This window comes from Myxocyprinus asiaticus, chromosome 28 (assembly GCF_019703515.2).
Source record: "Myxocyprinus asiaticus isolate MX2 ecotype Aquarium Trade chromosome 28, UBuf_Myxa_2, whole genome shotgun sequence".
Lineage (NCBI taxonomy): Eukaryota > Metazoa > Chordata > Actinopteri > Cypriniformes > Catostomidae > Myxocyprinus > Myxocyprinus asiaticus.
Genome location: NC_059371.1, coordinates 3701739 through 3725698, shown reverse-complemented (window position 1 = coordinate 3725698; position 23960 = coordinate 3701739). Strand labels below are relative to the sequence as shown.

Here is a 23960-nt window from a genome sequence, read left to right as displayed (position 1 = left end):
AATTCCTAAGTTGTCAAAAAGGCTTGGAGGACTAGAATTCCCAAATTTAATAAATTATTATAAAGCTGCCCAAATTCAACTTAAATTAAAGAACCTAAAGTGAAATGGAGGAGGATGGAAATGTATCAAATGGGGGAACCTATTGGTATATCCCTGTTCCTACCCAAAAAAAAAGCAACACATTTAAATCAATAGATTTGTATTAATAGTGCTTTATAGTACTAGAAAAAAAAAAAAAAAAGAAAGAAAAAAAAATTTGTACAATTAAGAAAGATATAGTTAATTTACAAGAAATTGCTAATTTAGAAGAAATTGCTAAAGATCCTGATTTCATGCTAAATAGATTAGATAATACATTGAAGTTTTGGGCAGATAGAGGTCTGAAAAGATATCAGCAACTGTTCATTGATAAAGGAATGGATACCTTTTCAAACCTCCATTTTCACCATTTATTTAATTATTTACAGGTAACAAGATATTTATTAACAGAAGTTAAAGTAAAAAAAAAATTAAAAAAGGAAATGTATCCATTAATAAATCACATAATTGATACATACAATACAACTAATCCAATAAAAATGTTAGGAATTTTAAAGAGTGCATTTGAAAGAGATCTGAATAAAATATGTAGGTGGGAAGATGAATTACAAATAAAAATTAGTCAGCAAAACTGGGAAGAAATATCATATAATACATGCCATAATACTCAATCCAGTGTATGGAGGGAATATGCTTTGAATAACAGGTGTTATCAAAAAATCGAATTTGTATCTTCCAATGCAACAGCATGGTAAAAGGGGATTGTTGGAGAAATTGTGGAGAAAAAAAAGGCTCATAACAGTCAAATTCTATATGAGTGCTCTAAATTGACAACTTGGAAGGAAAACTGGAATGAAGTGATTAGACAGGTTAATTTAATATTTAACTGCACAAAAGAAATACATCCAGAAAACATTATTTTGGGTAAAATGCCATTGTCCTTAAGAAATAAAACTGAACAAAATATATTTAGAATCAGAATAGCAGCTTTGAAACAGATTACAAAAAAAAAAAAAAAAAAAAAAAAAACTGCCTTAAAGCAGAACCCCCACAATTTCAAAGATGGAGAGAAACGATTTAGGAAATATACCAAATGAAGAAAGTAACATTTAAAATTAATAATAAAAGTCTGGAATGTGAACATAAATGGGATTTGCTTAAAAATATTATAAATGAATTTAGATAGATTGTTTCCTTTAGATTCTTCGATTAAAATATGATGTATGATCTCATTTAATATAAAAAAGAAGGTGATGCCTTAACTTTCTTTCCACTTTATTTGAAATAAAATATAACATGTAAATGAATGAATTACACGTTATTTATAGAATATGTTGTGAATGGTTATTCAAAATAACATCGTGTTTTTTTTATTTCTCTTTCTTGATTAACAATTTGTACATTGTCTTTAGTAAATAAAAATAAATAAAAAAATAAAAAGCCTAAAAAAGGCTACTATTGTTTCATTAAATAGTGAGCATTTGGAATACTGTATGCAAAACATTGGTATGCAATAATAAGACGTATTTGTAAAATACTGTATGTTCATCTCGAGTCCATGAAAGAGAGAAGAGGTTTGGGTGGTATTCACCCCTTTCCATAGCAACCTTGAGCTTTTAATATTTTAAAAATGATTATTTTTTGCAGGTATCATAGTAATCCATCTTAATGGCTGTTTTATAGTTAGCCTAATAAATTATGTTTATATTTTCACAAATATTTTTTGCTATGGCTAAAGAGGGTAAATAAAAAGCAATTACATTTTAAATAAAATACAACACTCTATCTGCTGAAAATCTACATTTAGATTCTCAAATAAATAATTTATCATGAAGAGTTGATTTTGTGGATTTCTAAGATTGTATTTGTAAAGTGTGCTAAACATGACTGATCTGAAATCACAATTCAACACATATTCAATGACTACTCTGAAAACACATTTCATGACATCACTGATCTGAAATCACAATTCCAAAACATCAAAACAAGTTCAACCCACACTTACTGCACATAAGAAATAAACTCTCCAAATCTTCTCTCTTCTTATATTTCTAATGTGGCCAGTGCTTTAAAACACAACCAGCAATGGATCGAGGCCCGATGGATGTTTGTTTATAGTCGACATCGACAGCATCACTGCTTTATAGTGGACAACAGAAATATATTTGTTATGGAAATTATTAAATAGTTAAAATAATCCATCATACCATACAGACAGGGATGCGCTGCACGCTGCGAGACGCGCGTTAAACAGCGATCTACGCGTCGATAAATCTCCATTCATCTGCATGCATCAGTGAATATGACCGGTGATCAAACGACAGTGTTTAAATCCATAGATCAACTGATGTACACAATCCTTTCACATTCACGGATATGGAGCACAAAACCTGAAGGATCAGCTGACGTCACCCATGCAATGTTAAAGACGCAGTTGCGGGCATTCAGAGTGGACGCGTGAATACTTAAAAAAAAAAAAACTATAGTCATGACGCATGTGTATTGACAAACAAACAACAGCACAAACTGACGCAAAACATGTCTTGTGTGAACGCCTCCTTATAATGTTTTATGTACAGTGTTTCCATCCTATACTTACAGATGTAATTGTCAATTCAGTTGTCACAGATTAGTCCAGTACATTATTCATTCATTTAACAAATGAATCAAAATCTGCGTGTTGACGCAGTGAACTGTGAAGTGAACCGGACCTGATCACACGGAGCAGCAGAACAGGTTCTTTAACCTACTGAAAAATGTGTGTGTGTGTGAGTGTGTGTGTGTGAGAGAGAGAGAGAGAGATTGAGATTTCTTAGGGACATAGGCAGTGCCGGTGACCGGTGTAATTAGGGCCCTAGCACTGAAAGTGCAGAGACCCTATTGTTCTTCTAAGGATTTTTATTAGGGCCCAATCACTGAAAATGCGGATGCCCTATTGTTCTTCTAAGGATTATTATTATTAGGGCCCAAGCACTAAAAGTATGGAGACCCTATTGTTCTTCTAAGGATTATTATTAGGGCCCAAGCACTGAAAGTGCAGAGGCCCTATTGTTCTTCTAAGGATTTTTAGGGCCCAAGCACTGAAAGTGCGCCACCTAGAAGATGGGCATGTTCGGGGGGCTATATAGCACATCCCTTTTGAACTAAATTTACCAAACTTTGAACACATATAGATCTCATCAAGCCGGACAACTTTTGCGCGACAGTCATTCATGTTAAAGGTACCAAATGTGGTCGACATCATGCCAAGACATTGACAGTGCTAAATTGCGAACAGATTTTTTATATATCAAACGGTGTTGCCATGGTGATGTGATAAAGTAACATCAAAAAATGGGAAAAAGGAAGTATCTCATATCTTCTGCGTACATCGTGTGATTTACATCAAAATTGAGCTGTATGTTTGGACTTGTGGGCTGGTCACATTGATGTGGCTATTGTGGATCACATTTGTAGCACCACCAACTGGCGGAAGGAGGTGTGGCTCTTTTAACAGACTTTGAAATATCCCTCTTATGTTTACCTGAATTGCTTCAAAATAATTTAGAATAATGTCAAGACGGTGCAGATTTAAAATTCTGAAGGGATTCTTGAAATTATAAATACTGTTGCCATGGCAACGCATTAAATGTCATTATTCCTTTTTATGTATATTCACATGTTTTTGAGGTACTTGGCATGCTTGAATTGTCATGATATTTTGCACACACATCAGAGTTGTCGCCATTAGGCCTGGGCAAAAGTTAATACATGGGCTTGTCTGGGGAGCTCTGTAGTGCCACCTTTTGACAAAAGTGGTGGGGTCAGTTTCTTCTATGGTCACCAAACTTGCTACATCTTCTCATCAAGCCGGACAACTTTCAAAATTACAGTCATTACCTCCACCCAACAGGAAGTCGGCCATTTTGGACTGAATGTGCTTTTTTTTAATTGCAGGCCCTGAACTTTTGAATACTCCTCCTTGGGAATCCAAGTGACTGGCACCAAACTTAGGCAATATTATGCCAAGACATTGAAGATGCTAAATTGCGAAAGGATTTTTGGATATATTGAACGGTGTTGCCATGGCGACGCAATAAATTAAGGGCACAAATGTGAAATAGGACGTTCCTTATATCTTCTTTGTGCATTGTATGATTTTGATGAAAATTCAGCTGTATGTTTGGTAATGGGGGCTGATCACATTTATGTGGCTATTATGGGTCACGGTCATAGCGCCACCAACTGGCACCAGGAAGTAAGGCAATTTTATCAGACTTTGAAATAGCCCTGTAGTGTTTACATGAATTGCTTCAAAATTTTTTAGAATAATGTCAAGACACTGCTGATGTAAAATTGTAAAGGGATATTTGATATCTTAAATACTGTTTCCATTGCAATTTATTGTGCAAGTTTTTAAAGTGAAATAAAAACGCTAAAGAAGTCTAAGTTTACTGTAATGAAAATGTACTGCACAAACTTCTTATTTTTTATATAAATAAATTATCATAAAAATATCAACTGAAATGTAAAAATACTAGAAAACGTCATGGTTACTTGTGTAACGTCTGTTCCCTGATGGAGGGAATGAGACGTTGTGTTGATGTAGTGACACTAGGGGTCACTCTTGGGAGCCCGAGACACCGCTGGTCTTTGATAAAAGGCCAATGAAAATTGGCGAGTGGTATTTGCATGCCACTCCCCCGGACATACAGGTATAAAAGGAGCTGGTATGGAACCACTCATTCAGGTTTTATGCTGAGGAGCCGATATAAGGTCCGGCCATTTCAGCGGGTAGTTCAGCGTTGTGGCAGGAGGGACACAACGTCTCGTTCCCTCCATCAGGGAATGGAGGTTACACAAGTAACCATGACATTCCAAATCTGTCACTCACTCGATGTTGTGTCGATGTAGTGACACTAGGGGTCCCTATACAAAACACCACAATTGGCTGAACTGTGTTACATGAACTTGCGGTGTGTGGTGGGCAGACTACTGTGTGCCTCATAGCCAGCACACCAGGTCAACACGTAACCTCCCCCAACATAGTTATGAGTGTCGATTGGCCCCTTGGGGACAAGTCGACTACCCAAGAGATAGAGACAGGCTTAACCCAGTCGTGGCCTCTTTTCCCCTTCTCTTATTTCCACTCCCTAAAAAAGAAGGGGGATTATCCGACTGGGCCGCCAGGTCTAGTTGGGGGGTGTCCCTCCCAAGGGGAAGACACCGCGGAGACCACACCTCACCCAAAGGGGGGGGTATTTAAGTGGAAGAATACATCACATGGTCTTTCCAACCATGTGGAGAATCTTCAAGATAGATCCTACCCAACAGGGGAGGAGTTACTACGAACATGGAGACTGGGGCAGAGGGGCTCTGCCCAAGGAAGACACAGTTTGCCAACAGGGAAACGAATTAGCGGAAGATATACATCGCATGGGGTTAGCCTTACAGGGAACCACCACATGCGGAGCACCTACCCCAGAACAGGACTCTTAGTTAGCACATGTACTAGGCCGGCAGCGAGTCTCTCTGAAAACTCGACTGCCACAGGACTCGGAGGAAGTCAACCAGGGAACAAAGTTTGTGAACACTACTGGGAATTAATGGCGCACGTCTTCATCTCAAAAGGAGGTGGAAGGCACTATGTGCAAGCGATACACCCGGCCGGCTATCCCAGGCTTATCCGCTTATATTGTGTGCCACTACCTGGGACAAAACCGGTTCCACCCAGAGGTTGTTGAACCTTGCAAAGGTATTGGGTGTTGCCCAGCCTGCTGCTCTGCAAATGTCTGTTAGAGAGGCACCCCTGGCCAGGGCCCAGGAAGCCGCTACACCCATGGAAGAATAGGCTCGTAGCCCTACCGGGGCGGCATGTCCTGGGCGTGATATGCCATAGTTATGGCGTCAATGAGCCAGTGGGCGATCCTCTGCTTGGAGACAGCGCTTCCTTTCTGCTGTGCACCAAAGCAGACAAAGAGCTGCTCAGAAATCCTAAAGCTCTGCGTGCAATCCAAATAGATGCGTAAAGAGTGCACCGAACACAGCAACGACGGGGCTGGGTCTGCCTCCTCCTGAGGCAGCGCTTGCAGGTTCACCACCTGTTCCCTAAAAGGGGTGGTGGGAACCTTGGGCACATAGCCCGGTCGGGGTCTCAGGATCAAATGAGAGTAACCAGGCATGTTTTGCTGACAGAGAACGCTTGCAGGTCTACTACCCTCTTGATGGAAGTGAGCACAGTCAGGAGTGCAGTCTTCAAAGAGAGTGTCTTAAGCTCGGCTGACTGCAAAGGCTCAAAGGGGGCTCTCTGTAGACCCTGAAGAACTACAGAGAGGTCCCATGAGGGAACGAGGCACGGTCTGGAGGGATTCAGCCTCCTGGCGCCTCTTAGGAACCTGATGATCAGGTCGTGCTTCCCTAAGGACTTACCGTCGACTGCGTCATGGTGTGCTGCTATGGCGGCAATGTACACCTTCAAGGTGGAAGGGGACAGCCTCCCTTCCAACCTCTCCTGCAGTAAGGAAAGCACTGATCCGACTGCGCATCTCTGGGGGTCTTCCCGTCATGAAGAACACCACTTAGCGAACAGACGCCACTTAAAGGCATACAGGCACCTCGTAGAGGGGGCCCTAGCCTGAGTGATCGTGTCTACCATCGCAGGTCTTCCGTGTCCTGTCCAGGAGCCAGACATGGAGATTCCAGAGGTCTGGTCGTGGGTGCCAGAGGGTGCCCCGTCCCTGAGAAAGAAGGTCCTTCCTCAGGGGAATTTGCAGGGGGGGGGGACTGTCGTGAGGAGCGTGAGGTCCTAGAACCACGTCTGGGTGGGCCAGTAGGGTGCTACCAGGATGACCTGCTCCTCATCCTCCCTGACCTTGCACAGGGTCTGTGCAAGTAGGCTCACTGGGGGAAATGCATATTTGCGTAGGCCAGGGGGCCAGCTGTGTGCCAGTGTGTCTATGCTGAAGGGAGCCTTGGTGAGGGCGTACCAGAGCGGGCAGTGGGAGGATTCTTGGGAGGTGAACAAGTCCACCTGTGCCCATACGAATTGACTCCAAATCAGCTGGACCACCTGAGGGTGGAGCCTCCACTCTCCCCTGAGGGTAACCTGCCTTGACAGCGTGTCCGCTGTAGTGTTGAGGTTGCCCGGGATGTGAGTGGCTCGCAGTGGCTTGAAGTGCTGCTGACTCCAAAGAAGGAGACGGTGGGAGAGTTGTGACATACAACGAGAGTGCAGACTGCCTTGGTGGTTGACATATGCTACCGTTGCCATGTTGTCTGTCCGAACTAACACGTCCTTGCCCTGGATCAACAGCCGAAACCTCTGCAGGGCGAGCAGAATTGCCAAAAACTCGAGGCAGTTGATGTGCCAATGCAGTCGCGGGCCTGTCCACAGGCTGGCGGCTGTGCACCGGTTGCAAACAGCGCCCCAGCCCGTTTTGGAGGCGTCTGTCATGACCACGACGCACCTGGAGACCAGTTCTAGAGGAACACCTGCCCGTAGGAACGAGAGGTCGGTCCAAGGGCTGAAAAGATGGTGACATGTAAGGCTACACAAGTAATTGTTTTAAAAAAAATTATAATAATAAATACACATATTTAAAACTATACAGTTGCAATCGAAATTATTCAACCCCCTCAAGACAGTAAGGATTTACAAAGGTAAGATTTTCTGATTACCCAGAACTTTTAAACTTTACATCTATATCAGTTGAGTGACGCATTCAAAGTCATAGTGTGAATATATAACCTAATATTTGTAAATAGCAGGATTTTTTAAAAATACAGCTATGTCATAATTATTCAACCCCTATTGTATGTAGCTGTTTCTAAATATGTAAGGCTACACAAGTAATTGTTTTAAAACAAAATTAAGTCATCAATCTTATTTAAGTTTTAAAATGTAAGTTTAGTGTTGTAAGCAAAAATGTATTTCTATGCAAAAAAATGCAATTAAAAATAAGCTGTCTAAAAAGTTAATAGAGGAGATTATTTCATTACACAAGAAAGGTCATGGCTAAAAGTACATTTCCAAGGCACTTCAATTTCCAATAGACAAAGTTGGCAGCGCCATTCATTTTTTAAATATGGTACAACAGCAACCTTCTTGGGGTGTGGAAGAAAGCAAAACTTCACCAAGGGAAATGTTGACTTGAATATTCAAGAAGTAATAGGAATGAAGTAGGAAAGACCTGTGGAGGCCTGGAAGAAGGTTTTATAGACGTATGACACTAAACTGAAAATGAGTTTTAGACTCATGGGTCAGCAGTACGTCTGGAGTAAGATGACAAGGTGATGACAAGAACGACACCATCCCCACAGTCAAGCATGGAAGTGGGTCAGTCCTGTTATGGGGGTGTTTTGCAGCTGCAGGAAACGGCTATCCTGACTATGTAACTGACACCATGGATTCTTTCAGGTATCAGGCCATTTTGGCATGAAAAATTTGATGCCTTCAGTGTGTAAATTGAAGCTCGGTGATCACTGGACTTTCCAGCAAGACATTAACACCAAGGATACATCCAAGTTGTCCAAAATCTGGTTCAGGTATAGGTTGTGGAATGTTCTTAAATGGCCCTTTCAGTCCATCATTAAAATCCCATGGCAAACCTTTGTTGGGATTTCAAGAAAGCAGTGGCAGCACAGAAACCAAAGAATGTCAATGAGCTGGAAGCTTTTGCTCATAAGAAATGTGTAAAAATTCTAATAGAGAGGTGTCCAAAGCCTGAGAACACTTACCTGAAACATTTATTTGCTGTTATTAAGGATAAAGGATGCTCCACAAATGACTGACTTTGGGGGTTGAATATTTTTGACATGACATTTGTGGAGAGAATTAGTTATTTTTTATTTTAAAATTTGGGTAAACTGAACTCTTTGTTCTCAAAATCACTCAAATGTGTATTAAAAACTTACTTTGACTGTTTACTGAGGTTTTAGTTGATGTGTTTTAATTCACATCACCAGAATGTATTGCTGGTCAGGGGGGTTGAATCATTTTGATTGCAACTGTAAGTCCCTCTCCACAGCCCCTCCCTGAGAGCCCTCCAAAAATACCAAGTAACTGCCCCACTTTTTTTCAAACAACTCCCGGTTGCCTAGCCTTCTATGCGACACCTCCTCAAATGCCACCACCCTGCCCATCTCTGTGCACCACTCCTGAAATGAGGGCACACCAGCTGACTGCCATCCCCTAAGGATGACCTGTCTGCCAATCATAACACTGGCTAGGACCCAATTTTTTATGTGCTTATTCCCTATATTAATGACTGCCCCATCACCTAAAATACAGAGTCTGGGGCAAAATGAAATGTGAGTGCCCAATACGTCATACATAAAACTCTGAACCCTCAACCAAAATTCTTGGATCTTTTTTTTTTGTAAATACATTTTTTTTATTGATTCCAAACTCAAATTAACACAAAAAGCACATGGAAACACGGAATCAACTTTTATCAATATAAATCAACTTTTATAATGGCCTGTGCAACTTATTAAAATGCATCTGAGGACATTTACCATTCCAGATAAAGGATTTAGCTATACTATCAAATTGTTTATAATAAAAGAGGGGAACTTCAATGGGAGAGACTGTAGTAGGTAGTTGAATTTTGGAATACAATTCATTTTTATAACATTAACCTTCCAAGTCATAGATAAATGTAGTGAAGCCCACCTGTCCACATCGCTCAAACCTTTTTATTAAAGGGTCAAAATGAACTCTAACTAAATCACACAAATTTGCTGGGAATAAAATGCCCAAATATATCCATATATTTCCAAAATCTTAAAAAGATAATCATTTCTACCATATCAAATGCCTTTTTGAGATGTGAGATGAGTGAGATGTGAGATGGCAGTGACCAGAGTCTGATCATTCGCCACTGACCACATGATATTGATGAAACGCCTAATGTTATCAAAAGAGCTACGGCCCCAAATAAACCCCACCTGATCTATATGTATAAGAGATGTCATATCTTTACTTAATCGGTTAACCAGAATTTTTGACAATATTTTAATGTCTAGCTGGATCAGGGAAATTGGACAGTAACTCTTACACTCGCTGGGTCTTTGTCCTTTTTAAGAATCAGACTGATCCATGCTTGCGTCATGGTTGGCGGAAGCTTTCCATTCTTTAATGATTCCGTATAAACTTCTAAAAAATAGTGGAGCCAGTTCTGTAGCATAAGATCTAAAAAACTGAGCGGCAAAGCTATCTAGCCCCGGAACCTTGCCTGTAGGCAAGGCCTTAGTTACCTCGCCAAGCTCCTCCAAGGTTATCTCAGAATCATGTCGCTCAGTAAAATAACACCACCAGCAGATTTCACTGAGGGAATGGTAGAAAAAGACTCTCTCTTCAACTCTCAAAGCTTCCCTGCTTTGTCCCCCAACTCAAAGTATGACTGTCTTGCCCTGAATAACTAAAACTCCACCTTCCGCTACAAAATAGTATTGTATCTGTCATTTCTCTGAGGCCATTAGACGACATTCGGCGCTTCAGCTCTGCCTCTGCACTTTTAATATTCCCTTCCAACTCCACGAGTTCTTGTGCTTTGGATTTTTTAGTGAATGAGGCATACTGTATGATCCGACCCCTAAGAACTGCCTTAAGTGCCTCCCAAGCCACGCCCACAGAGGATACTGAGGACCAGTTGGTCTCCATATAAACATTGATTTCAGCCTTTTACATTTGTTGGAAATCAGGATTTTGCAAAAGGGATACATTAAAGTGGCAACTATATGATTTATTTTTCCCCATATGTGGCAACACCTCTAAAGTCACCAGGGTGTGATCTGAGACTAAGATGTTTCCAATTGAGCAATCAACATCAGATGAAATGAGGGACTTAGATATATATATAAAATCTATTCTAAAAAAATCTTATGGACTGATGAAAAAAATGTATAGTCCCTACCAGATGGGTTTAAGAGTCTCTAAATATCTGTAAGACCAAGATTTGTTTTTTTTTTTTTTGTAATTAACATTTTTATTGATTCCTATGCACATGACAGTGGAAAAAAAACTCAACACATATATATAAAGAATCAACATTTTACATTTAAACCCTACTAATATATATATATATATATATATATATATATACACAAATAAATAAATAAAATAATAATAAATATACATGATTAAACTAAACTACACTCTCCACATCCCCTCCCCGAGAGTCCCCCAAAAAAACTAAATATTTGCCCCATTTTTTAGCAAATAAGTCCCTAAACCCCAGCCTTCTACTTACCACCTCTTCAAATACAGCTACCCTCCCCATTTCCACACCCCACTCCGAAAAAGAGGGTGCTCCACTTGACTTATAACCCCTTAAAATTACTTGTCTGCCGATCATGAGACTGGTCAGAACCCAATTTTTTATGTGATTATCCTCTAAATGCATGACCGCCCCATCACCCAAAATACAGAGTCTGGGACAAAGCAAAACCTGTGTTCAAAACATCACACAAATACCTCTGAACACACCCCCAAAAGACATGGGTAGTGTCTCCAACTTCTGACTGGCATCGCCAGCAAGTGGGTGTGTCTTTAAGACCAAGCCTATATAATCTATAGGGAGTCCAATAAAATCTATGTAAAAAGACTTGACATTTTTAAGAATCAGTCCACACTCCATCCTCCAATACCAAATTCAAATCTTTTCCCCATACTCTCTTGAGAGAAGTCAAGGCTCCATCCCCCAGACTCTGAATTAGTAGGGAGTAATAGCACCTACCGCTTTAAGGGCGTGCGTGCTACTCCCAAAAATTAAGTGCAGAGTAGATGGCGAAGCTGTAAATACTTATAAAACTGAGATCTGGGAATGCTAAAATGTTGAACCAAATTTTCAAAAGGTCTCAATACTCCACCCTCATATAGGTCACAGAGTGTATTAACCCCCCTCACAATCCAATCTGACCAACAGAAAGGGGACTTATTAATACATAGTTTAGGGTTCAGCCATGTGCTTGAGGCTGCGTTTAAATAAATATAAGAATTAAACACTCTGGACACTTTTGTCCAAATTGAGTGCAAATGCAAAATAACAGGGTGCAACTTAACCTCTCCGGCTAGTTTGATCAAAAGGCTTTGCAGTGGCGAGAAAGGGGCAAGAACTTCCTTTTCAATACAAAACCAGGGAGGGGCTCTCTCAGGTGGAAGCGACCAATGAGCCAAATATCTAAGACCGAATGCATAATAATAAAACTAAATCTTGGGTAGGCCTAACCCACCATTGTCAATTGGCCTATGTAACTTATTGAAATTTAACCTGGGGCGCTTACCATTCCAAATAAAGGACTTCGCTATGCTATCAAATTGCTTGAAATAAGAGAGGGGGACATCTACAGGGAGAGACTGAAGCAGGTAGTTGAATTTTGGAATACAATTAATTTTAATAACATTAACTTTCCCAATCATCGATAAATGTAATGAAGCCCACCTGCCCGCATCGCTCGAAAACCTTTTTATTAAAGGGTCAAAATTAACTCTAACTAAATCAGACAAATTTGCTGGGAATAAAATCCCCAAATACTTAATGCCCTGTTTGGGCCACTGAAAGGCGCCTGGCTGGAAAGCCGTTACTGGACAGTACGTTGTCAGAGACAAAGCTTCGGATTTAGACCAATTGATTTTGTATCCTGAGAACTTGGAAAAGGAATTAATAATTCTGTGGAGGCAAGGCATAGATCTAGTAGGTTCAGAGGCAAATAATAAAATATCATCTGTGTAAAGCAGAAGCTTATGCGCCACACCTCCTGCAATCACCCCTGGAAAATCATCTTCCTTTCTTATTGTGGCTGCTAATGGTTCCAGGGCAAGACAGAACAATAATAGGGAAAGAGGGCAACCCTGCCGAGTGCCCCTATTCAGAGTAAAATAATCTGAAATTAATCCATTTGTTTGTACTGCTGCTACAGGGTGTCTATAAAGTAACTTAATCCAACCAATAAATGTACTCCCGAACCCATACATTTCCAAAATTTTAAAAAGATGCCTTTGAGTGAGATGGCAGCGACCGGAGTTTGATCATTCGCTACTGACCACATGATATTAATGAGACGCCTAATATTATCAGAAGAGCTACAGCCTCGAATAAACCCCACCTGATCTATATGTATAAGAGATGTCATAACTTTACTTAATCGATTAGCCAAAATTTTTGACAATATTTTTACATCAAGTTGGATCAGGGAGATTGGACGGTAACTTTTACACTCGCTTGGATCTTTGTCCTTTTTTAGAATCAGACTGATCCGGGCTTTTGTCATGGTTGGAGGAAGTTTTCCCTTCTTTAATGATTCAGTATAAACTTCTAACAAAAGTGGAGCCAGTTCTGTAGCATAGGATCTAAAAAATTCTGCGGCAAAAACATTTGGCCCTGGAGCCTTGCTAGTAGGTAGGGACTTAATTACCTCGTCAAGCTCCTCCAAGGTTATCTCAGAATCAAGAGTTTTTTTGCTCAATGGTCAGTTTAGGAAGATCTAATGGTTTCACAAAGTTTCTAATATCTTCATCAGTAGATGAAGACGTGGAACTATAAAGATCAAGATAGAATTCTTTAAAAGCATTATTAATATCAATGGCTGAGATAAATATTTCACCACCAGCAGATTTCACTGAGGGAATGGTAAAAAAAGACTCTCTCTGCTTTATATATCTAGCCAAAAGCTTCCCTGCTTTGTCACCCGACTCAAAGTATGACTGTCTTGCCCTGAATAACCAAAACTCTACTTTCCGCGACAAAATAGTATTATATCTATATTTCAATCGGGTAAATTCTCTGAGGCCATCAGCTGACATACGGCGCTTCAGCTCTGCCTCGGCACTTTTAATATTTCCTTCTAACTCCACAAGTTCTCGTGCTTTGGATTTTTTGATGAATGTGGCATACTGTATGATCCGACCCCTAAGAACCGCTTTAAGTGCCTCCCAAGCCACGCCCACAGAGGATACTGAGGACCAGTTGGTCTCCATGTAAACACTGATTTCAGTCTTTAAAAGGGACACATTAAGGCGCCAACTATATGATTTCTTTTTCTCTATATGTGGCATCACCTCTAAACTCACCAGGGTGTGATCTAAGACTAAAATGTTTCCAATTGAGCAATCAATAACAGATGAAATTAGGGATTTGGATATCAAAAAAAAAAAAAATCTATTCTAGAATAAATCTTACGGACTGATGAAAAAAATGTATAGTCCCTACCAGGTGGGTTCAAAACTCTCCAAATATTCGAAAGACCAAGATTTTTACACATCCTGTGAAGCGTCAATGTTGCTCTAGGGGGTTTACACACTTTTGCTTCACTGTGATCAAGGACTGAATCCATCAAAAGATTAAAGTCTCCTCCCAATATTATATCATGAGGCGTGCCAATGGCTTGCAACATCCCTTCAAGATCTATAAAAAAGCCCTGATCATCAGCGTTAGGTGCGTAAATATTAGCCAAAATCAACCTTTGCCCTTGAATTTCAGCTAAAACAATAATTACTCTTCCTAATTTATCTTTAGTCTGTTTGAGACATTTGAATTGTAGATGTTTATTTACCAATATAATAACTCCCTTGCTCTTACTTGAGCCAGCACTAAAAAAAATATGTCCACCCCATATCTTCCCAAATTTTTCCGCTTTCTGCGGGGAGAGATGTGTTTCTTGAAGAAACACTATATCATATTTCTTACATTTAAGAAAATAAATAACCTTCCTTCTTTTTATGGGGTGGCCCAACCCATTTACATTCTATGTGGAGAGAGATAGTACACTCATATTAACAACTAACATATTGATATAATAAAAAAATAAAAAAAACTGTGTGTCAAAAACAAAATTATACAGACCACATTCCCCATTAGTGAAACAATCAAACCCCGAACTTCCCCCGAACAAAACAAACAGAAAAAAGAAAAACGTGCGCATTAACCCCGTGCACGAATGCGCCAACTTGGGACAATCCCTCTAAACTCAAAAAGGTCCATGAACGCCCATAAGTCCCCATGACAACTATGCCATCGGATTGCTCAATTTTGCCTCACAAATTTGTGAAGCAAAATTACATAACAGAAAATACTTTGTAAAATAAACCCAGTCAATAGGAAGAATGAACACAAAGAACGTGTAGATTCATTCACAGAACTGTCTCAAAGGTGTGATCTTCCACAAAACAAATTCCAGCTCATATAAAACCGTTCAGATTCCTCAAACAGACAAAAATGTTTTGTGAGCCGGCTGTTATGAGTTCAGCAGATGACGTAATCATTCCAATGTCCCGTAAAAAAACTAAAAACAAACTACAGCCAGCAGGAGGAATAAGCACAAAGAACGAACAGATTAATCCACAGCTGTTCCAAATGAGTGTTATTCAATAGAACAAGCTCCAGCCACTAGGCAGAACCAACACAAAAAGAAACAAAACCAGCAACCCGGTTCCCCGGATGGTCGAGTCAGTTCACTCGGAGGCCGTATAAACATATATACCATGACTTACACAATCCGTCAGCTTTATAAAAGACATCCTTTGTGTGAGCATGTAGATATTTTGTGGTTATCCGTTGTGTCCACTCTCAAACTGGCAGGGAACATCAATGCAAAAGTTTCTTTAAGGAAAAGTGTAATTCACAAAACAAGCTCCAGCCACTAGGTGGAGCCAACGCAAAAAACCCAAAATGTTGCCCAGCTTCCTCAAGAGTAAGTACAGCGAGTTGACCCACTCACATAAGAAACATCCAACGGTTTACTCAGTCATTGATTCTATAAAAGACATTGCCAGATTTGGACATGTAAATACTTTGTAACCGACCTTCATTTCTATTCTCAGTTTGGCCGGAAACATCAGAGCAAACGAGATCTTTTTCTGATGTAAGAGTTTCTTAAACTCCTTGAACCGATCACGTTTCTCTCTTGTCGAGTTCACAAAATCCGGGAACAAGAAAATATGGTTCTTCCAAGAAAGCTTCGCTTTGCTCCTCGCTTGGCACAACATATATTTCTTATGCTTAAGAAGAGAAATAACCTTCCTTCTTTTTATGGGGTGCCCCAACCCATTCACATTCCATGTGGAGAGAGACAATCCACTCATATTACCATTTGACATTTTGACATGTAAGAAAAAAATAGATTGTGTGTCAAAAACAGGATTATAAAGACCACATTACAATATTAGTGCAACAGTCAAACACCGAACATTCCCCAGAACCAAACAAACAGAAAAAAAAACATGTGCATTAAACCTGTGCATGACAGCGCCAACTCAGACAGTCCATGCACACCTGCGAGAACCTCCACGACAACTTTGCCGTCAGATTGCTCAAGTCCGGTGGTTCTATACGAATTTTGTGAGACAGAATTACAGAGCAAAAGATAATCTATAAAACAAACTCCAGCCAATAGGCAGAATAAACACAAAGAACGTGTAGCTTCATCCATAAAACTGTCCTAAAGGTGTATTATTCTACTAAATAAACTCCAATCACTAGGTGGAACCAGCACAAAAATAGCATGCAGAATCTTCAAACAGTCAAGCAAATGTTGAGTCGGTCCACCCGGCGGCAACGTGAGAACAACAACATGATTCACTCACTCCATTGACATTATAAAGAACATCGCTTGCTGTGGGCATGTGAATGTTTTACGGCCATCCTTAGCATCTATTCTCAATTTGGCCGGGAATATTAGTGCAAAAGCGACCTTCCGTTGATGTAAAATTTTCTTGCATTCCTTGAATCAATCACGTTTCTCTCTTGTCGAGTTCGCAAAGTCTGGGAACAAGAAAATGCTGTGGTTCTTCCAAGAAAGCCTTCCTTTACTCCTCGCCTAACGTAACACAAGATCTTTATCGGATGATCTCAGAAATTTGGCCAGAATTGATCAGGGCCTGTCTCCCTCAGCGGATTGCCGAGCCGGGACCCTGTGAGCTCACTCGATTTCCAGCTTATGGCCTGCTATGTCGAGCAGACTCAGAATGAGCCCGTCCAGGAATTCCATCATATTCTGTCCCTCTACTCCCTCCGGGACTCCCACGATACGGACATTATTCCGCCATCTATGGTTTTCCATGTCCTCCAACTTCTCCCAGACATGCTCCAAATCCACCTTGGTCACTAGTGGATTAGCAGATAATTCCCTTTCCGATGACTCCAGATAATCTATCCATTTCTCGACATCCCCCACTCTTGTGACCACATCAGTAAATTTCGCCTCCATGGCAGTGATCGATCAACATATCACAGCAAGATCCTCCAAGTCAGCAATGACCTTCGTCAGTATTGCCGTCATGTTCAACATTTCCCGCCGCATTTCCCGAAACTCTCCGACCAAATTGAATCCCTGGTCCGCGGCCTTCTCAGGGGTATCAGCCTGAGCATGTAAGTGTCTTTTAATTTTTAATTCTTTGAAATATTGTCCTCCTAGAACAGTTATGGATCAAAGTGTATCGAATCTCACCGGTTTATATCATAAAAAGTATTAGTGCGCAGAGCTCGCCATTCACACATCCAATCCTCACATGGTGTCACGTGACTCCCAATTTTTGGCAAAGACTGAATCTTTCACCACATCAAACTCCAAATGCAAAAAAAAAAAAAAAAGTAAACAAGTAAACCTGTTTACTTGTTTTTGCAAGTAAACAGCCACAGTATTCAGCTCTGAATTAGTTTATTAGTTTTAATTTAGCTAGAAGCTGGCGCGACTTGTGTTGACTGTGTTTGTGTAATTGCATAGTCCTATATGTTAGCTAATATTCAAAATATTTGTTTGAAATTTCAGCGCAATGTTTGAAAACATGTTAGGTGCCATTCACATGCTGGAATGCATTGTTGTTGCATTAAAATTACACGCAGCGCCACAAAGAGCAAAACGTAGGTGTCTCGACTCGAGACGTTTAACAGTTTAGGTTCTTTTTAACATGACATGGCGTCTAAAAACACAAGCATGCCGTCAAAGACGTCTATCTAGCGCATGTTTACATTGAAATCAATTATTTATTTATTTTTTAAAAAATGATTGTATCTCCTTTTTCTCCCAATTTGGAATGTCCAATTCCTACTACTTAGTAGGTCCTCGTGGTGGTGCGGTTACTCACCTCAATCCGGGTGGTGGGGGAAAAGTTTCAGTTGCCTCCGCTTCTGAGACCGTCAGTCCGCGCATCTTATCACATGGCTCATTGTGCATCACACTGTGGAGACTCCCAGCATGTGGAGGCTCATGCTACTCTCCACGATCCACGCACAACTTACCACGCACCCCAATGAGAGCGAGAACCACTAATCACAACCATGAGGAGGTTACCCCATGTGACTCTACCCTCCCTAGCAACCGGGCCAATTTGGTTGCTTAGGAAACCTGGCTGGAGTCACTCAGCACACCCTGGATTCGAACTCGCAACTACAGGGGTGGTAGTCAGCATCAAAACTTGCTGAGCTACCCAGGCCACTACGTTGAAATCATTTATAAAACAGCGTGGACTGACACAAAAACACGCTCAATGTGAACGGCCCCTCAGTGTAAGACTAGAAAATTTGGTTACACTCACCTTTTCTTTATTATTTGTTACTGCACATTTTAGATTTTAGAGTATAACATCATCAGAACTAAGAAGTAACACAAAAGTATGGAAATTATGCAGTGACCAAAACATTTTTTAATTAGAAACATCTTCTGTTTGAACTCAGTGTAGCCTTTTGTCTATTCCAGCTCTACACACAGTTCATTTTCTCAATCAACTTCAGGTGCATCCTGGGATGTTTTTTAAACAGTATTGAATGATTTCATATGCTGGATACTTGGCTACTTTTCTTGAAAAAAATAATAATAATAATAATAATAATAATAAATAAATAAATAAAACAAATAAATAAAAGGTTTGTATAGAAATCTATAATTAGGCACAATTTATTTTTGGGTACAGAAATAATCCCAAGTGTTTGACCATAAGCCTTTAGATCAAAAGGTTTTAAGATTATGAGAAACAAACTTAGTTAGTGTCTTTTGGACAAGTTGTGTAGGCTATATTTATTTTATATTTATAAGTTCTTGATATTCATTTTATTTTCTAAATTTGACTATTTTTAATTTGATTTGTATTGTATCTTGCTATGTTTTGCTATTGCTGTAGATAAATGGAGGATAGTTTTGAAGTTTTTAAGCTTAAAGAAACCATTTAAAGTGATTTTAATAAGGACAGTTTAGACATTTTACCAAACAATTTGGTCAAATTAGCTTCAGAAAAAGTGACTTTAGCTGAAAGGTGAGTAGTTTGTATCCCTGGTTTAAATATCAGACCAAATCTGATATTTCCTGACAGAGAGATGTGTTTGAGTTTGATGTGGTGAAAGATTAAATCTTTGCCCAAAAATGAATGCTTCAACGACACCAAACACGGCACAAACCAGAAGCAAGCACAAACGATGAAGACGGGTGAGAATGATTCACATGGGGTTTAGCCTGCATGATTTCACGGCTCCCAAAAGCTATCTTGTTAAATACAAAGAAAGTAATATGTTATGATGTTTCTTTTAACAGCACAAATCGAGCACAAATGAACAACACCAGTTTGGGGCAATTTGGACCACATGGGGTGGACTGTGACATCACTGCTCCCGAAAAGTTTCATGTTGTTTCTAAGGAAGGGAAATAGATACAAGATTAATTTTAATGGCACAAATCAGCACAAATTAAGCACAAACAAATGACACCGGTTTGGTGTGATTTGGATGACATGGGGTGGAGAGTGACGTCACTGCTCCCAAAAAGTTTCTTGCTATATCTAAGGAAGATAAATAGTTACAGTGTTTCTTTAATGGCACAAACCAGCACAAATCAAGCACGAACGAATGATACCAGTTTGGAGTGATTTGGATGACATGGGGTGGAGAGTGACGTCACTGCTACCGAATTCAAATTATTCTTTCTTTTTTTTTTATTCAATTTTTTTTATCCCCTTTTCTCCCCAATTTGGAATGCCCAATTCCCACTAGGTCCTCATGGTGGCGTGGTTACCTCAATCCGGGTGGCAGAGGACAAGTTTCAGTTGCCTCCACTTCTGAGACAATCAATCCGCGCATCTTATCATGTGGCTCGTTGTGCATGACACCGCAGGGACTCCCAGCAGGCTCATGCTACTCTCAACGATCCACGCACAACTTACCATGTGCCCCATTAAGAGCGAGAACCACTAACCGCGACCACGAGGAGGTTACCCCATGTGACTCTACCCTCCCTAGCAACCGGGGGCCAGTTTGGTTGCTTAGGAGACCTGGCTAGAGTCACTCAGCACACCCTGGATTTGAACTCACGACTCCAGGGGTGGTAGTCAGTGTCAATACCCCCCCCCCCCCAATTCTTATTTCTAAGGAATTCAGGGAAATTGATACAGTTTTTCTTTTAACTGCACAAATCGAGTACTAACGAATGGCACCATTTTTGAACGATTTAGACCACATGGGGTGGAGAATGATGTCACTGCTCCTGAATTCAAATTCTTATTTCTAAGGAATTCAGAGAAACTGATACAGTGTTTCTTTTAACAGCACAATTCGACCACAAATGAATGACACCAGTTTGGAGCTCTTTGGACCACATGGGTTGGAAAGTAATAAGCCAAAAAAATAATGTCTTAAATCTCAAACACCAAACCAGCACAAACATTAATTTTTGCAGCACAAACGCAGCACAAAAGAATGGTATAGATTTAGTAATGATTTAATTATATGGGGTGCCAACTTCACGGTGGTTACAAACATTCAGTACATAATGGATTTAATCCAGTACGTCACCGCGCTACAGGCTGCAGTGAGGACGGACTCAGTAGGCTCGTTTGAGATGAGCAAGTTCTGTGCAGAACTGATCACTGGTGATCACTGACAGGTGCATGCCAGTTAGAAATTTATCCGACTTGCTGTGATGTCATAAAGACATGTCAAAAAATGTCCCGCGAGAGCGAGGTGGCCGCAGTTGAAGCAGGCAGGCGGCACAGTTGCTTTTTCCAAGTTGCACGGACTGCAAGCATGATGGTAAATGACTGGCTGACGACACAGCTTAATGCTCATTGGCTTAAACAATGTGATGTTTCGTTATCTTCTAAAATGTTAGATTTTTTTATCTACAATATCATGTTTTTATGTGTATATATATATATGTGAATATTCCCAACACTATGACAGTGTAGTCTCTGTATGGGATATGTGATAGGTATCATATTTCTGTGCCGCCTGCCTGCTACAACTGCGGCCGCCTCGCTCTCATGGGAGTATTTTTGACATACGTGGTCGTGATATCACATCAAGTCAGACAGATTTCTAACCGGCATGCACCTGTCGGTGATCACCGGTGATCCGTTCTGCACAGAACTTGCTCATCTCAAACAAGCCTAATGAAATGCATACTGTTTTATCTTCAATCATTAGATTGGATCATAAGCAGAGAATATGAAACATAAGTAGCCAACTGTCACTCATATGTCGCATGTTTTAAAAATGCACTCTTTTAACAATTTAAAATATGTTTTCACTGTAATGTTCTAAGTGCAAATTAAACTGCAGAAGATGAAAGTTGAGTTTTTAAATTTATATGATACCAAGTATGTAAACACTGATGAAATTTTTGATATAAAACAAAACATTTGTTTTTTAGCCACACTCAAATGGCCCACCTGTTGGCCAGTGACAGTTAACAGGTTTAAAATGGGCATGTAAGATGGAGAACTTTAATAATTATTGTAATTAGGTCTGCCCAACAGGAAGTTGGCCATTTTGGATTTTTTTAATATTGCAGTCTCTGAACTTTTAAATACTCCTCCTAGAGAATTCATGAGACTGTCACCACATTTAGACAACATAATGCCAAGACATTGAAGATGCTAAATTGTGAACAGATTTTTGATATATCGAATGGTGTTGCGATGGCGAGGCATTAAATTAAATAATTAAATTCATATCTTCTGTGTGCAATGTGTGATTTAGATAAAAATTGAGAAGTATGTTTAGTCTTGGGGGCTAATCACATGGATTTGACTTTTTTGGGTCATGGTCATAGTGCCACCTGGTAACAGGAAGTGTGGCTCTTACAACAGACTTTAAAATGGTCCTCTTTTATTAACACAAATTGCTTCAAAATTGTTTAGAATAATGCCAAATGCATGTGTCCACCTTGCATTGTTTTCCGAAAGCCAGCGGGCGGAAATAGAACAGTTGTGCTTGGGCCCATCATCGCTGCTTGCAGCTATATTTATGTTTACAACATTGCTAACCTTATCAGGGATGGGAAACATATTTTGTACAGTATTTTGTATAATACACTTTGTATTTTAAAGTCTTTTAAAATCAAATGTAATTTGTATCTAAATACATTTAAGTTTGGTATTTGTGTTTTTTCAAAAACCATAAAATACTTTGTGCCAATCAACCTAATTATTAGGCTCCTGATTTTCTGTATCAACTAGTTCAGGCATGCCCCCCAACCCCAACTATCATGCACGCGAGCTGCAGATGTTAGAGAGAACGGATCCATTTAGCATTGGGTGAGCGAATATTCTGCGTTCCTGCAAGGAAATATGGAGTAAGATAAGGCGAGGATGTGATGGACCCCAGATAGCAAGAAACTTTTGGCCAAATGTGGAAGTTTGCCATCACATCAGGCCAACATCTGGCATGGCTAAACACATGTGGGCCAAACTTTCCACATATATGTTTTGCCAAAGCTTCAGAATTGGAGGTAGTTTTTTCTTGGGCCAATGGCATTGACTGGAATTGAGGTAAATGGCCCAGATGACAACACATATCTGAGAGCCATGTGTGGCTTGGCTATGGCAAGCCATGGAAAACGTTAACTTGTGGTTGACATTAGGTTTATACTTGAAAAAACACATGTAGGCAGGTGTGGGAGTCCACACCTCAGCCTGTTCAACAATGCCATTGGTTGGAATCATTGTTGTAGCATCTTTTTCAATTCCTATTGGTGGAGGAGTGAAATTGTCACTGCAGCAGCTACTTAAATACTGGACAGTGGCCATTTTCCCCACTCTTTTCTCTCCTCACAACTGCTGTATCCTGACACACCCTTAATTAGCTTCAAGTTAGTGAAGTTTTGGCTTTTTAAAACCCTTTTACTGATATATTCAGAAAATTAAAAAGAAAACTTATCTAATGTTTTTTATTTATTTTTTTATTTTTAGCTTGGATAAAAAGTGTTTTTTAGGTCATGAAAAGATTTTAAATATGCACTGATATTAATCTCAGAAATAATGTCTGATATGTGACTAATTTTATTAATTCTATCTAATGTTAACCACTTGACTGTCAGGAAAAAACACATCCGTTTTGTTTGAAAAAATCATTCTGTCACTGAGGCGGGGTCTTATGTCCTCGTCAAGTGACCAGTGAGCTTCTTTTTTTTACTGAAGAACGGACAAGATTTCAAGCTGATGTGAATGTTTTCATCGCACTCACATTCTGTCACCAAGCTTTTCCTTGCACTAAAATGAGCCACAACAGTCTGTTTTTATTAGATGCATTTCTTTACTCACTCAAAGCTGCATGTGGACATAAGTTCTACGACAACTCTCGATTGGATAAACAAACAATCACACACTTTCACAAGGAAAAGTCGCTCCATCTTCATGATCACTTCTTTTGTATTGTGCCAGAAAAGACACAGGAAGAGAGAGAGAGAGAGTGCAGTAACTATAAGAACAGGTACTTTTCAATGCAGAAATAATGCAAAAGAAACTAAACAAAATTTTCCAGTTTTGGTCCATTTAAAAATATAACTGTGCAAAAGCCAACTGAACATTTGGATGAGAAGCTTATTGCTCTTTGGAGTCAACAAGTATGTTTGTATGGCATATCTAATATGTCATATCATGACAGACTATTAAACAAAAAAAACAATTCTGCTGCCCAGATATTTGCACAACGTAACTATAAATGTTTAAACCTTTTACATTT

The 23960-nt window shown here is 39.8% G+C and overlaps 1 protein-coding gene and 1 long non-coding RNA gene across 4 annotated transcripts in view; one reads left to right on the top strand and one right to left on the bottom strand.

The window, feature by feature from the left end:
• Positions 1 to 2739, bottom strand: part of LOC127418900 (glutathione hydrolase 7-like) — a 50200-nt gene extending 47461 nt beyond the window's left edge. Inside the window, exon 1 of one of the 3 annotated variants that reach the window (XM_051659800.1) lies at positions 2639 to 2739. Coding sequence is in view for 2 of the 3 variants with exons in the window: in XM_051659799.1 (XP_051515759.1) it covers positions 2247 to 2329 (83 nt within the window). In the remaining variant the exon portion in view is untranslated. Of the gene's footprint in view, positions 1 to 2246; positions 2437 to 2638 lie in introns of those variants that run through there. The other 2 variants (XM_051659801.1, XM_051659799.1) reach the window with 2 other exon arrangements.
• The window catches only part of LOC127418969 (uncharacterized), a 983530-nt gene that overhangs the window by 614417 nt on the left and 345153 nt on the right, over positions 1 to 23960 (top strand). The window lies entirely within an intron of this gene.